Source organism: Marmota flaviventris, chromosome 2 (genome assembly GCF_047511675.1).
Source record: "Marmota flaviventris isolate mMarFla1 chromosome 2, mMarFla1.hap1, whole genome shotgun sequence".
Classification (NCBI taxonomy): domain Eukaryota; kingdom Metazoa; phylum Chordata; class Mammalia; order Rodentia; family Sciuridae; genus Marmota; species Marmota flaviventris.
This window is the reverse complement of record NC_092499.1, coordinates 45,102,906-45,120,527: the sequence shown is the minus strand read 5'-3', so window position 1 is coordinate 45,120,527 and position 17,622 is coordinate 45,102,906. Positions and strand designations below refer to the sequence as shown.

The window sequence follows — 17,622 nt, the reverse complement described above, 5'->3', positions numbered from 1 at the left end:
ATTAGGAAGTGTTTAATAAATATAGTATTTCCCTGGCATCTAGTTAAAAAGTCATAACTCCAGGAACTCAGGAGCCTGAGGCAAGAGGATTGCAAATTTGAGGCCACCCTCAATAACTCAGTGAGAACCTCAACAACTTAGGGAGATCCTGTCTCAAGATAAAAAATAAAAAGGTCTGAGGATGTAGCTCAGCAGTAAAGTGCCCCTGGGTTTAATCCCCAGTGCAAAACAAAGTCATTAATTCCTTAAAAAAAAAAATAAAGCTATATATCAGTAAACTGTCTGGGCACCAATAATTTTCAAACGATTAAAACTGCTGGATGTTATGGCCCAACAGTCCTTAAACTCAGGTAGAAAATGAATTTCTGAGCAGTGCAGGGATCCTTTTTTAAAGAAATGGAAAAATAATACTATTTGTCTCCTAGATGTACAGAATTGATTATATGAGCAAAGGTATGTGGTCTAGGACTTTCACATGTCCAAAAAGAGCCTTCTACCACAACCACTCCCCACCTCTCCCAACACATCAGTCTCAAAATGCATGCATGCTATAAATTCCTGACAGACCCTTCTATCTCTATCCACCAAAGCTAATAACTCAAGGCTGTGGGTTCAGTATTTCAAATTCCCTAAAGAAAAGTAATATTGCTGTTCCCTTCAAAACTCTCACCTTAAACTCATGGGAATCAAAGCAGACAGACAGTTCACTAACACTTTTTGTGGTGCTAGGGATTGAACCCAGGGCCTTATGCATGTGAGGCAAGCACTCTACCAACTGAGCTATGTCCCCAGCCTGGCAAATGGAACTTTAAAGGTCCTGTGATGGCACCAGCCTGCTCATGTTGGCTGAGGGAGGTGGAAGGCAGGTTGGCCACACAACTCTGGCTTTTGAAGTCTGACTGTCTTACAGTAGCCGAGTAGCACCATGCATATGGCTACTGCTGTTCTTGCGAAGCTCAACTTGCTTAGGCCATGCTTGTCTATCATCTCATCAGGGAAAGGGAGGTGAGAGAGGTGGGTACCAGGAAGTGAAAAAAAAGAAAACTGTATCATCTCTTAACTTCAAGCAATGAAACATGGAGCAAAAGTGAAGACAGAAGGATACACAAAAGAAAACAGCCTCAAGTATTTTTGAAAGTTTTCTTATATGGCTAAAAATTCTGTGAGAAGTATTTTTTTGTTAATGATACATATGAAAATTATTTAATCATAAATGTAATATAAATATCTATATTGGATGACAATTGTGCACAAATATTTTTGCTGAGAATTTTGTTAGCCAGGCCTTTAAAAAAAAATAAATACTCAGGGTAATAACACAATAAGGAAAAATTGTCAAACACTTCATGGGTACAAAAATAATGGATTTTTGTGCTGCGCTGCCACCCTGTGGCAACCAACTCAAATTGCAGGTATTAATCCTAAAATGAACAAAAAAGTTCAGAGGTGTACTTTTACAAGTCCACCCCTGTAAACATGGACCAAAACACATACACATACAAATGTGGATCCTACTCACTTTTAAGGACATGGAGTAATAGTTGTCTACAGAGTGTGACAGACTCTCATTGCATGGAGTCCCTGAGTTGTTGCTATAGACAGACACTAACAGGATCAAGAGCAGACTCTCAAATGGTGTAAAAATAATAAAACTAATATGGATGTTCATGGAGTATTACTTGCAAAGTCATAAATAAGTAGAAAGCTTAAATTCCCATCATTGTAGGAAAGAATAACACAATAAGTTAATTAACACAACGATTAATTAAGAATTAATAACAACACAATAAAATACTAAAGAACTTCCAAAACATACAGATCATCATATTCTTATGGAAAGATATTTGAGATATTCTTAGGTTCAGAAAGCAAACTGTTGAATAGTACATCTAAAATAAATTTAAAAATCCTTGAAATGTATGCTTTTACATAAAAAGGTTCAAAATTGTTTACATTCGCTACCCAGGGGAGGGTAAAGCTTTTACCCTTAGGGAGGGTAAAGCTTTTACTTCTAATTTTATGCTCTTTTATATGGTTTTATTTTTTGTGTGTGTTTTTAGTGAGTAGAATGTAATGTTTTTCTTTAACTGGAATCAAATAATTTCAGTAGTTTTATGAAAGAAAAAGTTTTCTCCACCTTAAACACATGCCCCTTTGTACTCACTGTACTCTAAGGACATCTGCCCCTTCTTTTCCATGAAAATACTATTGGTAATGTTCACACCACCTGGTTTCACACACTCACTCCCTAGAACTGCTCTTGAGCCTCAGTCCCACTCCACACCCACTGCAGCTCTCAGCGACGACTATATTCTTAGCTACATACAAATCTTACCCAAACTAATGTCCAATGCAGGGCAGTGGGCATTAGCAGCTTTGGAGGAGACAAGGGAAAATGGAATACATGTTGGTCATGATATTTCTCACCAGGTAAGAGTGGCCTCAAAAAGAGAGGTGTTGACTTGTCTGATTTGTCACCTTCTCTAATTTGCCCCTGTTTCCCTATTCTCACTTTCCTCACCTAACATTGGCTCACATGCTGTCCACATTTCCTACCGCTCAATCATTCTTTAATCTACTCATTCAAGTATGGCCACCCTCATCGTAAGCTTGTTTCTTCCACACGTAAGTAAGAAAACTTTCCTGCTCTTTCCAGGACTGGAATACAAGTGTGCTTTTGCCAAGGGTAGAAACCTGTTACATGTTTATCAGACTGGCTTTTTAGATCTATCTAACCCTGGATTCCTCAAACTGTTAAGCTACCTGTGTTCTTTCAGAACAGAACCACTATAATATGTCTTTTAAAAATATTTCTATTCACATTATAGACAGTTGATTAATTAGTATTAATATTTTAAAAGTTCCTGTAAATATGGAAACAAAAGACCAAAGAACAAACAAATGGGTTCATAAAATGAGCAGATAGTCTTCAAAAAGGAAATGCATGTGACTCCTAAAAATATGAAGAGATACTCACCTCTATTTAAAACATAAGAAATACACACTGTTTAAAATTCAATAAGATGCCATTTTTAACTATCATGGTAACTAAGTTCAACCAATACTTTGGATAGCAAGAATGTGCAGCAACAGACATTCTCATGCAATGCTGAGTACAAACTCACATAATCTCTATCACAGAGTTTAGCAAAATATGAAAATTTTAAATGTACATAATATTTTTATTAATTTTTTATTTATATATGATAGAAGAATGCATTATAATTCATATTATACATAGAGCACAAATTTTTCATATCTCTGGTTGTATACAAGGTATATTCACACCAATTCCTGTCTTCATACATGTACTTTGGATAATGATGTCCATCACATTCCACTATCATTTCTAATACCATGCCCCCTCCCTTCCCCTCCCACCCCTCTGCCCTATCTAGAGTTTGTCTGTTCCTCCCATGCTCCCCCTCCCTACCCACTATGAATCAGCCTCCTTATATCAGAGAAAATATTCGGCATTTGGTTTTTTGGGATTGGTTAACTTCATTTAGCTTTATCTTTTCTAACTCCATTTTCCTGCAAATGCCAGGGTTTTATTCTATTTTTTTGCTGAGTAATATTCCATTTTATATATATATATATATATATATATATATATATATATATATATATATATATATATCACGTTTTTTGAATTTTTTAATTTCATCATCACTAGCAATTAGAGAAATGCAAATCAAAACAACTCTAAGATTTCATCTCACTCCAGTCAGAATGGCAGCTATTATGAAGACAAACAACAATAAGTGTTGGCAAGGATGTGGGGGGAAAGGTACACTTACACACTGCTGGTAGGACTGCAAATTGGTGCAGCCAATCTGGAAAGCAGTATGGAGATTCCTTGGAAAATTGGGAATGGAACCACCATTTGACCCAGCTATCCCTCTCTTCAGTCTATAGCCAAAGGACTTAAAAACAGCATACTACAGGGACATAGCCACATCAATGTTTTTAGTAGCACAACTCACAATAGTTAAACTGTAGAACCAACCTAGATGCCCTTCAGTAGATGAATGGATATGTGCATAATGTTTCATTCAGAAATTTCACATGTACAGTATTCTAAGGGTATATGTATACTATGTAAGATGATGAATTTCAAAGCATATGCACTAAAGCATCATTTGTAATAGGAAAAAAGATTACAAAAACAACCTAAATTTCTAGCATAAAAGATTGCTTAAATAAGTTATGACATATTCATAAAAGGGAATACTGTACAGCCATTCAAAAGGAGGTAGTTCTATGTTTACTGAGTTTTCACTACTGCTAATATTAACTGAGGGAACAAAGAACATATATGCATTTATTTTTAAATACTTGGAAAAACTTTGAAATGATATAAAGAAATAAGGAGTAGTGGTTGCTTCAAGGGAGAACTGGTACCTGAGAGAACATGGTTAAGGGGGAGACTGACCTTCAACATCTTACTGCTTTGCTTTATTTACTCTTTGAATTCTATTGTCATATCTACACACAGTCAGTCAAAAAACATTTTTAAAACTGAAAACTGTCTACCTGTACTAGTACATCAAATACTATACTCAAATCCATTTTCTATCATGTCCATAATTATTCTCTTTTAAGCCCTGAACTTCGCCTAGTTAATTATGCCAAGCTGATTTTATTCCCATAGCATTTATGGTTGATTCATGTCACTCTCCTGTTTTACAATAAAACAGACCTTCAGTGAGTCCCTATTTCCTCCAGATAAAAACTCAATCTGTGAAAAAATCATTCAATTTCCTTTACCATCAGCCCCAACCTGCAAGATTCCAACCTAGTCTAGGTCACACCAGATGGCTCAACACACCTACCTCACCTAGCCTATAAAATTTACTCCCATTTTCTCTCCTCCTGTCTCTACCTACCAAAATTTTACATGTCCTTTGAGGTCTACATCAAACTACTCTTTGAATCTTCTCTATTCCCAGGAATAACAAATAAAAAATTTCCTCCATACTCCTAAGAGTGCTTCATTTATCCTACAAAAAGTCCTGAACAGAATATTATATTAGCAATTAAAGGGTCTATATACATACGATCTATGATTTCCTGCCTTAGATTAAAAATCCCTGAAAGAAAGAAACTAAGTTTATTTACCATGTATTCCTAACAACTAAATAACTTCCTGGCAATCACAGTTGCTTGAAATAGATAAACTGGAATTCATAGTCACATTTCCTTCCACTTTTCTCATTCATCAAACTCCATTAATAATGTGGTTTCTCTAAGACTAATTCTATGTGGTTGGTTAAAGTTTGCCTATTAAAACATATGCTGCCTATAAAAATTTACTCCCCAAGTTTAAGAGGGGCCCTGTGGTTGCTTTTTTTTTTTTTTCCTAAATCTTGGCACAACTGTCTGGTGTTGATTTGACTTCACTTTCTCTCACCAGACACTCTGATTGGCTCTAGGTAAGTGAATTTTTGATTTGTTTTCCAGGGACTGATTGTATATGCTCTAGTGGTCATTGGGTGAGCAAGGTATGTGTGAAAACAATTTGGGAGATCAGAATTATCAATTCAGGAGCAAATGGATATGAAATGGAAGCTCTAGAAAGGTGATTGCTGGCCTGATCTGCTGCTTTGCTCTTAAGCACTCTAATTATGAAGATCCTCTTAAAAGATAAAAATTAATAAACTCTCTTAAGAGAAAAAAATCTAAAGATAGTTCTGCTCAAATGTGATCAGTCAAAAAGATTGTGGGGAAAACAGCTTAAACATCCATCAGCATGTGAATAGATACACCATTGTACATCCATGTAATGGACTACTACTCAGCAATAAAAAGGAATGCAACTGACAAGAGAAACACAACATATCTCAAAATAAGTATGTTGAACGAAGGAAACCAGACCTCTTCCCTTCAAAAAGAATGCATATGTTTGTTTCACTCACATAAAATTCTAGAAAATACAAATCCAATAGTGATATAAAGCAGATCAGTGATTGCTGAGGAATGGAAAGTGAAGGAGAGAGGAATTACAAAGAGTCATGAAGAATCTTTTGTGGGTGTATGAGTGTGTTCATTACCTTGATTATAGTAATGATTTCATGGGCATATATGATTTGCAGGTTGTCAAAACATAATATTGTATACTTAAAAGTATACCATTTATGACAATTGTACCTCCATAAAGCTGTTTTTAAAAGTAGTAGAAAGACAGAGGTGAGGGAAGAAACAGAGAACTGAGTCTATTCAAGAATAGACCAATATAATGCTATTTTAGAAGTAATTTTCAAAGAAGGATTGTTCGATACCCCCCAAAATACACTTCCAAAATGACATTTTCTTGAAATGTCATTTTCTAAGAAGATAGGAATTACAGTTTTGAAAGGAGCAGCCAGGTTTCAAGCAGAAGATTAATTATCATGGAAAATCATTGATGTATAATTGCAATTTCACAGTATTTCTTACTGTTAAAATAAAGCTCCTTCATATCTCTCATAAAATTATTATAAAGCTTTAATTGATTTGTGTTGGTGAAAACCCTTGGTTACCATCATGGAAAATAATTGAATCAAATATCAAAATATAAATGTACAACTTTTGTTATGATTTTTATATTTGTTTTTCTTTACAATTAATATTACAGGGTGCCAGCTATTATACTAGGGTAGATTCTCACTCTATGGGATTGTGCCTCTCTTCATTTAATGTTAAGTTATAGAATCTATAAAGTCATTTAAATAAACGTGTAGCTATCTCTACTATTGGATAACCTTGCAAATACCACTTACCCACTTGTTAGAAGCAAAAGTCATTTACATAGGATGTAAGGAATATAAATCTCTAGGCTTACTTATATATTTGCTTTTAAGGGAAGGTAAACTTTCTTTGCCTTCTCTTTGAGAATAACAATATTAATTCAGCATGACAGCAAGGATATGCAATAAAAACATAAATGACAATAATGGTCAGAAGGACAATATAGACACACAGAGACAGAAAAACTTAGTCTGTTTGAAGGATATTTGAGCCACAGGCTATGTCTAGAGTAATTAACAGCATGAACAGTAACTATTAATGATTTTTTTTTTGGCAGTTCTGGGGATCAAACCCAGAGGCTGTTGTATGCTAGGCGGGTGCTCTACCACTGAGATACATCCTAGCCCATGACTGTCCTTAAGTGTTACTTAGTAGCAGTCCACACACTCTAGGGCTTTAGCAACTGTCAGGCATTGTTATTCATAATTTCAAAAGTGAAATTTGTGATTGTGACTTAATATCCAGTGGTCATAGTCTCTTACTATTTGAAAAGCCAAGGAAGAGAAGATATTCCTAAATTGTCTCTATTCCCACCAACATAATCAGAAATGATCAAGGAGAAAACTCGTCAAAGAAAGTGTTCAATCATTAGGCAGAAACAAGGCTATTCTGAAGAGAACTATCTTAAGAAGGATCTTCTGCTATGTTTCTCCAGTATAGCGATCCATAGCAAAGTAAATAATGATTTTCACGTTTTGGATGAGAATGTCATTATGAGGCAGATACAGATGCCTATAATTCACCTTAAAACATGCTGCAATTTATAAGGATAGATAGAATAACAGTAGTCACTAGGCATGTGGCAATTTAAATTCAAATGTAGTCAACTAAAATTAAAAATTCATTTCCTCAGGTGCACTAGTCACATTTCAAGCTCACAGCAGATGCATGTAGCTAGAGGTACCTGTACAGGACAGTGCGATATAAAATAATCCCGCATCACAGACAATTCTAGTGGACAGCTTTGGGATAGAATGAGACAGAGTCTAACACAAGGATACCAAATAAGGATCTCTGGAGTACTGGAGTTGAGAATGGGAGCACACACTGGTTTAAAGGGGTGTATCACTCAACTCCTAAAGCAGAAGGAACTCTTGGCTCAGCCTCTCCTAGCCTGGCTTTCAATAAGTAACCTAGAGTTAAAGTGCTCTTTATGCCCCCATGCCCTCTGGGACCTCAAAAACTAAATGTGTGTTTTCCATAAAATATTAAATCAAGAAAATTAAGACAGCACACTTAATGTGAAATAAAGTTCATATACTCCTGTTTAAACACAGATTAGAATTTCTGTCAGAACAATGCCAGTGAAAAGTTGACATTCTAATTAATACAATTTACATTATAAAGCACTGAATATCTTTATCTTGCTATTATGAAATGCCCTCTTTTTAAAAAAAAAATTGGAACTGTACTCAACAGGGAATTGAATACTAAGGGCACTATTTAAAAATACATGTACAAGAGAGGCAGTTGGGGTCACTGGCATTTTTACACACTATCAACTCAGGTCTCCAAAAAGGGAAGCAATATGCTCATCCTCTGCCACACATTTTGTCATTTTTATCATCCATACAGCTATCTGCATGCAGCAAGAGGATTTTGAGGCTTTCTTGCAACAATATAAACATGCTGCAAAACACAAACACATAAACACTAAGACATTTTCTTTCTCTTGCTCTCCTCTCTTTTCTCCCTCTCACAGTCTCTCCCTTCTGTCTCCCACTTAACATCACAGACAGCAGTTCTGCAGCCCTGTGAACACACACATATGTAGGACTCCCACACGGTGTTCACCCAATCCAAATTCTGAGTTTGTAAGAGGGGCAGAAAATCAACCCCACAGTTGAGTACCCAAGGATTCGTGTTCATTGCCTTTGTCAATTTTATGCTATCAGTGAGGGGAATGAAGATGAGACCCTTAAAGCTTGGATTTTCATTTCCTGTGACAACGTGCTTTTTCTTCATGCTTTATCACTCTCTACTACTTGGTTTCCGCCCCTTCATAATTGATATCGGCCATTTGAAGCATTCAGTAAAAACCTCATGAGGTTCACCAAATGTCCCCCAGTCTATAATTCTTGCTTTTAACATACTCAGAAACATATTCATCCAAGTGTATTTCACTTCTCCTCCATGGTTTTCTCTGTGCACAGGGACGGGTATAATGGCAGTTGTATTAATTATCTGCTGAAAAATCCACATAGCAGCAAAAATGATGGAGATCATTGTTTTAAATATTTTATTAAAATAACCCAGTGTAGAACAGATAAAGTAGATCCTCTTGATAATGAGAGGCTCATTAATTTTATAAGAATTCTAGAAAGCTTAGAATGGTCATCAAAATTGTCTTTCATTAATCTATTTTTTTTAAGAGGAAAACCTTTGATTGTCACTTGAGAGAGCAAGGCACTAGTAAAATTTTCTAAGGTATTTTTAAATAGTTATTTACCCTTCTGGAAAAAAATTTTAAAAATTCTAAATTTCATAATATTACTTGAAACACCTATAAATCTTCAGCTTTTGTAGTTTACCCCATTAGAATTTGGTTTCACTAGCATGTAATGACTATTGGTAACTAAAACTGATGTTTTAAATAGACAAACAAGCAGCACATTAACGTCCTTCAATTACTGATAATAAGAACAATACAATCTTGCCTACCAAGTGTGTCTCCAGGTACAGTTTGAGGCCATCCGTCTCTGCTTTAGGGGGAGTCCAATTCTCAGTGGTTTCCATGGCTTCATTTAACCAATGAATAAATTCATCCAGCTTGTTGACAAACCCCTTATGAGAGAAAATAAAAGGGCAAAAAGAAAAAGAAAGGCATATTAGTCAGTTATTTTTTAAGCCAAACTTAAAAATTCCAAACTTCACCCGTGATGAAAAGTGATGAAAGTGATACCACTTCACACCCACCCTAGCGCCATTTTTGCTGTGATGAGATTTCTACTATTCCTGGCCCTGAAATCTCTCCAAATAGGAAAACAAAAACAAATTTTTAAAACATGTTCTTTCATTTCCCCCTCCCCCTTAGGAACACTTTCCTGAAGAATCTGGATTGGATTGTGGGGTATCACTGCATAGGTGACCTCAAAACATCAAAACATTTTTGGTGTCTGTCAAGTATCACCTTGCCAAAAAGTCAGATCAGATGTTTTAGAAAAGCCCACTGAGTTTAGGTGATAAAAGCATTCTTATAAGGATGGTGTTCTTTACTCAGAGGCCTATGGAGTTGAGTTGCCTTTGCTGAACTAGAAATATATTCTGAAATCACATAAGCACTTGGACAAGCTCTATCCGCGGTCCAAAGGTCTGGCTGAGCCTGGGTGCTAAGAAAAATGGAAGAGAAGAAAAGTAAGGCCGATGAACAAACACAACCACCTGACTCTGGGTATGTCTGGACATAAATATTCTTGTCTAGCAAGCACAAATCACAATAATCTTGCAATTTTTCAAATAGTGGCTATAAAATTTTATTGACCATTTAAAAGAACACATCTGTAGAAACGAAAAATATTTTGAAGAAATGAAAGACCAGCTACAAACCTAAGCAAAGGCATGGGGCTTAGCGTCTGCTTTCCATGTCTAGGTAAACAGCACCACCTGGAGGTCATAATGAGCAAGGGCAGGCTGCCACACTTTTAAGCTTGGGATGCTATTTCCCTATTAAACTAACTCCTTCAAGTTTGCCTTTTTATTAATTTTGACTAATATCTTTAATGCATAACTGGGCTATCCTGAAACCAAAGTGAGAATAGCGAAAATTCATTTTCTTTTATCATGCCTCTCAGAAGCTATGTTTTGCTGTTTAGCATTCTACTAGATAATTCTTTAAGGTTCATAATCCTTTAATTTGTGCAATTGATTTGTCTCAAAAGAATTATTAGAAAAATAAATATGGGATCAAGGAGGGTTATAAATAGAAAGGCAGAAAAATAACACTTAGAAACATTCCTATCTATTAGAGGACAAAGCAGAGATGTGGACAGAGGCCCAAGGAATCAGATCATACCGTCCCACGTCCTGTCCATAGTTTCATATTGTCAACCTAAATGGAGCTCAGTATTTTACCACATAGGGTAGTATGTCATGTATTTTCCCCATATTCTATAAATGCTAGCAAAAGCTTTCTATATTGAAATGTCCCTACTGTGTCAAGACTCAGAGGACACAGGTGACACATTACTAAGATTTCACAAATGAAAGGGTTTTTAAAGTGTTTTAAAAATCTATCCTAATCAGGTAGTTTGGTAAAGCCAATAAGAAATATCATATTAGAAACAGTTTAATCAGAAACTGTGACCTAGACAATTGCAATTGGATGATTTTGCATGAGGTAGTTCAATGCATCAATCCTGGCCTCCAAACCTAAACTAATGATATTAATGAGGCTTCCTTTAAATATTATTCAGAAGAGTTTCTTCTAGATGAGGTAAAAGCGTACTACAGAGAACATTTCATGAATTTCACACCTACATTCCCTTACAAAATATATTTCTAATGATCCACAAAATCAACATTTTTCTAGTTTCTTCATATTACAAGTTTTTCTAAATGCTAGTAATCTATGCCAAATAATTCATTTTGCCCTTTCTCATATATTTTAGATATCAGTTTTTCAGCTTCTTCTCCTTTCCTGCATTTTCATAAATTTAAGAGTTGCTTTGTTTTTCATTTCCTCCCCAATACTTGACTCTTAATGTAGAAGTTACACATATCCACATTCAGTCTTCTCAAGAGAGCTTTCCACCTGTTCAACATGATATTCCCCAAACTCCTTTTTCTGATAGACTACCTAGGACTTAGAATATTTCACAAATTCATATCTGACTTGATGATTATCATGAAGCCCTTCAGATGTTTACATTAAGTTTATGAAAAGTAGAGACAGAGACTATTAAAACTCAAGTCCTAACTCTTGATACTCTCATAATGGAATTTTCATAAAAAATCGAGACCCTTTGTTGAACAGATGGGCTTACAGAAATACTACCATCTATAGAAGTTTATCAGCAAAGCAGATGGTTGATGACTGTGAGGTGAAAATAGTATTTTATAGTACTTACAGTACTGGCGACATTTTTACTATTGAATTTGGACTTGAGTTGCTATATCTGTGTAAACAATTGGTTTTGGGGGAAAAATTAAGTCAGGAAGTCAATTATTTTGGAAAGGACTGATTAAATCCAAGAAGACAAATAGCAAGAGATAGTTTGTGAAATATAAGCAGTAACAGACTATTAATTACTTTATTTCTCTCTGAAAAACAAATCAATGAGAGAGTACCTAAATGGATAGGTGCCTCATTATAAAAGGTTATTCTTAGCCAAGGATTATTAAACAATGTGTATCATATTTCCTAAAAGAACCATGATTACATAGGTAGCTGCAATTTTTGAGGTGTATATTAGGCAAAATGCATGGGAACTGGGAAAACTTTTATGGATGATATCTCTGTAGCCCAGCGTAACAGAAAAACTGTTTGTTTGTCTGGTGTCAAAGAAACAAGGGCGAGGGGGACCCAACATGGCGGCCGGCGAGGAGGCAGCACTTTCAGTATCTCCACATTAACGGGATCAGAGAGACCCATTAATATGCCTAGATTCTACCTGCTGAGGAACTTCTAGCAAAATTCCGCTGAAAGGAGACCTGCCGGGAATTATTAAGTTTATTAGAGGTGACAGTTTGTCCCAGATGAGTGAATCTCGGCCATGCAGCACAGAGGTCCAGTCCTGCCGGCCGCCGCCCACCCGTTGCGGCGAACGTTCGAACGGCCTCCCGCCTGGCTCTGCGAACGGCCCCGCCCCCACGGCGAACGCCCCCGCCCGTCCGGCTCAGGAGGCGACGTGAAGGGACTCTAACCAAGCCTTTATGAAATAGCGAACTGGGAACTAAAACCAGAGATTGAGTCAGACCAGAGACAAGCCAGTCCCACCCCTCCCTTCGGACACTCCAGCAAGGAGCCAGGGGCCCACCATAGCAGAGAGGGGAAGTCACCAGAGTCCGGCCAACGAGATTCGTTCCCAGCGGAATCTACTTTAGCAGGTGTGTGACTCCCACCCACATCAGATACAAACAACCGGGAAACTTCAAAAATCTCTCCGTGGGCGTGACCGTAAGGGCCAAGGGACTCCCGACCCCCAACTCCCCCTACCGCCAGTGAAGTGGGCGTGACTGTAGGGGCAGAGGGAAGCAGAGAAGACTCCCCACCCCCAACTCCCCCAACCGCCAACTGAGAGGGCGTGACGGTAGGGGCGGAGGGAAACAGAGGACACTCCTGACCCCCAACTCCTCCTACCGCCAGCGGAGTGGTCGTGATTGTAGGGGCTGAGGGAAGCAGAGGGGATCCTCGACCCCCAACTCCCATTACCACCAGTGGCGACACCCAAGGTCTTAGCCGCCAGCTTCCGAGGGCGTGCCCACCAAAGGGGTCCGGAAAAATTAAACTATTGACTCCCAGACCACAGCTCCACAGCACTGGGGCTTAGATGAATGACAGAGAGAGTGCTCAGTCGTTCGGGAAATAGGGCACGCGGTGGGGCTGAAAGTGTAACCAGATCCTTGGGGAACCGCCTCTGGTGAGCAGGACCTGGCTGGCTGGCAGGAGGAAGGGGAGGAGGGGCCGTAGAAGTGAAACGGCTCTGGACTAACAGGATTGAGAGACTCCCAGGAGCCGCCTTACAGGGATTGCTGTTGACACACAAAGGGCAAAACTCAGCTCGGAGGGCACAGCTCTGCCTACAGGAAGAGAAGAAAATGGATCTCTAAGACCTAATTTTATTTCTTATTTTATTTTCTCTCTCCCCTTTTCCTTCTTTCTTTCCCCTTTCAAGTTTTATTGTTCTTTCTATTCTCCTCTATTCTATCTATCTCCCTCTCCTTCTTTCTTTTCAAGAGCACCTTCCTTCCCCTTCCCCCCAACTTTCATCCCAAGCATTACGTCCTCCATTACGTGTAATTGTCTAAATGCAAATAGGTGAATGTTTCGAGGCCGTCTAAAGGGCTCCTAAATACCTAGCTACTACCAACACCCTGATCCAATCAACGGTTAGTATCCCCCTTCAGTAGAGCAACCTTCTAAAGTAGCCAAGACATACTAACCCTTATACCTTCATAGCACCTAACCTAAAGTCCTAAGAACAAACAACAAATCACTATATGCATACAGAATCCGGAAGCCCTTTATAAATTGAATGAATCAGCTTTAAAGTACAATAAAGCCCAACATCTCTAGGCATAATCTCCCACCACAAAGGAGAGAAAACAGAGATATACAAAGCCAAAACAAATGTATAGGAGAAAGCAGTTACTAAGCAGCCAAACAGAGCTGGAAAGTAACGTGAACAACATGAAAAAACAAGGGGAAAAAGGATTACAGACAATGCAGGACAACTTAAATCTACAGGAGGACCTAGAAGCATCAGAAACATGGACAGGGAAAGAAATCAAGGCATACCTAACTCAGATGGAACGGAATATTAGAGAAGACATGAGACAGCAAGTCCAAGCATTGAAAGTATATTTTGAAAACAAACTAAACAAACAAATTCAAACTGCAAAGAACGAGCTTTACCAGGAGATAGAGATCTTAAAAAAAAACCAAACAGTAATCCTAGAAATGCAAAAAACCATAAACCAGATTAAAAACTCTAACGAGAATATTACAAATAGACTAGATCAAGTAGAAGTCAGAACATCAGATAATGAAGACAAAGTTTATCAACTTGAAAAGAATATAGTCAACACAGAAAAGATGCTTAAATCTCACGAGCAATCTATCCAAGAGATATGGGATCTCATAAAAAAAACAAATTTGAGAGTCATTGGGATAGAAGAAGGCACAGAGGTTCAAACCAAAGGAATGGACAACTTATTAAATGAAATAATCCTAGAAAACTTCCCAGAGATGAAATATGGAATGGATTGCCAAATCCTAGAAGCCTACAGGACCCCAAACATCCAAAACCGTAATAGACCAACTCCAAGACATATAATTATGAAGATAGCCAACATACAGAACAAGGAGAGAATATTAAAAGCTACGAGAGAAAGGAGGCAGATTACATTCAGGGGTAAACCAATTAGGTTAACGACTGATTTTTCATCACAGACTTTGAAAGCGAGAAGATCCTGGAATAATGTATTTCAAATGCTGAAAAATAATGGATTCCAACCAAGAATACTGTATCCAGCAAAATTAAGCTTCAGATTTGACAATGAAATTAAAATCTTTCACAATAAACAAAAGCTAAAAGAATTCACAGCCAGAAAACCAGCACTGCAAAGCATTTTGGTCAAAATACTACAAGAAGAGGAATGGAAAAATAGTGCCCAAAACTAAGAGCGGGAGGTATCTCAGTAAAGGGGGAGGAAAATAACCAAAAAGTAAAAACTAGCCAAACTAAAATAAATAAATAAATAAACATGACAGGAAGTACAAATCATATTTCAATTGTAACCTTAAATGTTAATGGCCTAAACTCACCAATCAAGAGACATAAGCTAGTAACCTGGATCAAAAAAACAAATCCAACAATATGCTGCCTTCAGGAGACTCATATGATAGGAAAAGACATACACAGGCTGAAGGTGAAAGGTTGGGAAAAATCATACCACTCACATGGCCCTCGGAAGCAAGCAGGGGTGGCCATACTCATATCGAATAAAATCAACTTCAAACCTAAGTTAATCAAAAGGGATAAAGAAGGACACTATATCCTGTTAAAAGGAACCATCCACCAACAAGACATAACAATTATCAATTTGTATGCACCAAACAATGGTGCGGCAACGTTCATAAAACAAACTCTCCTCAAGTTCAAGAGTCAAATCGACCACAACACAATAATTATGGGTGACTTCAACACACCGCTCTCGCCATTAGACAGATCCTCCAGACAAAAGCTGAATAAAGAAACTATAGAACTCAATAACACAATCAATAACCTAGACTTAACCGACATATATAGAATATATCAACCATCATCAAGTGGATACACTTTCTTCTCAGCAGCACATGGATCTTACTCAAAGATAGATCATATATTATGCCATAGGGCAACTCTTAGTAAATATAAAGGTGTGGAGATAATACCATGCACCATATCTGATCATAATGGAATGAAACTGGAAATCAATGATAAAAGAAGGAAGGAAAAATCCTGCATCACATGGAAAATAAACAATATGTTACTGAATGATCAATGGGTTACAGAAGACATAAAGGAGGAAATCCAAAAATTCTTAGAGATAAACGACAATTCAGACACAACATACTGGAATCTATGGGACACAATGAAAGCAGTTTTAAGAGGGAAATTCATTTCCTGGACTTCATTCCTCAAAAAAAGAAAAAAACCAACAAATAAATGAACTCACACTACATCTCAAAACACTAGAAAAGGAAGAGCAAAACAACAGCAAATATAGCAGAAGACAAGAAATAATTAATATCAGAGCGGAAATCAACGAAATTGAAACAAAAAAAAACATTGAAAAAATTGATAAAACTAAAAGTTGGTTCTTTGAAAAAATAAATAAGATCGACAGACACTTAGCCATGCTAACGAAGAGAAGAAGAGAGAAAACTCAAATTACTAACATACGGGATGAAAAAGGCAATATCACAACAGACACTACAGAAATACAGAAGATAATTAGAAAATATTTTGAAATGCTATATTCTAATAAAATAGAAGACAGTGAAGATATCGATAAATTTCTTAAGTCATATGATCTGCCCAGATTGAGTCAGGAAGACACACACAATTTGAACAGACCAATAACAAAGGAAGAAATAGAAGAAGCCATCAAAAGACTACCAACCAAGAAAAGCCCTGGACCAGATGGGAATACAGCAGAGTTTTACAAAACCTTCAAAGAATAATTAATACCAACACTTTTCAAGCTATTTCAAGAAATAGAAAAAGAAGGAGCTCTTCCAAATTCATTCTATGAGGCCAACATCACCCTGATCCCGAAACCAGACAAAGACACTTCAAAAAAAGAAAACTATAGACCAATATCTCTAATGAACATAGATGCAAAAATTCTCAATAAAATCCTGGCAAATCGAATACAAAAGCATATCAAAAAAATTGTGCACCATGATCAAGTAGGATTCATCCCTGGGATGCAAGGTTGGTTCAATATACGGAAATCAATAAATGTTATTCACCACATCAATAGACTTAAAGATAAGAACCATATGATCATCTCCATAGATGCAGAAAAAGCATTCGACAAAGTACAGCATCCCTTTATGTTCAAAACACTAGAAAAACTAGGGATAACAGGAACTTAACTCAACATTGTAAAAGCTACATATGCTAAGCCTCAGGCTAGCATCATTCTAAATGGAGAAAAACTGAAGGCATTCCCACTAAAATCTGGAACAAGACAGGGATGCCCTCTCTCACCACTTCTATTTAATTTAGTCCTTGAAATACTAGCCAGAGCAATTAGACAGACAAAAGAAATTAAAGGCATAAAAATAGGAAAAGAAGAACTAAAAATATCACTATTTGCGGACGACATGATCCTATACCTAGAAGACCCAAAAGGGTCTACAAAGAAACTACTAGAACTAATAAATGAATTCAGCAAAGTGGCAGGATATAAAATCAACATGCATAAATCAAAGGCATTCCTGTATATCAGCAACAAAACTTCTGAAATGGAAATGAGGAAAACCACCCCATTCACAATATCCCCCCAAAAAATAAAATACTTGGGAATCAACCTAACAAAAGAGGTGAAAGATTTATACAATGAAAACTACAGAACCCTAAAGAGAGAGATAGAAGAAGATCTTAGAAGATGGAAAAATGTACC

General features: G+C 37.0%; 1 protein-coding gene across 3 annotated transcripts in view; it reads right to left on the bottom strand.

The window, feature by feature from the left end:
• Positions 1 to 17,622, bottom strand: part of Akap6 (A-kinase anchoring protein 6) — a 578,346-nt gene that overhangs the window by 294,779 nt on the left and 265,945 nt on the right. For all 3 annotated transcript variants that reach the window (XR_011706597.1, XM_027929539.2, XM_071607828.1), the window contains exon 5: positions 9,451 to 9,573. Coding sequence is in view for 2 of the 3 variants with exons in the window: in XM_027929539.2 (XP_027785340.2) it covers positions 9,451 to 9,573 (123 nt within the window). In the remaining variant the exon portion in view is untranslated. The remainder of the gene's footprint in view (positions 1 to 9,450; positions 9,574 to 17,622) is intronic.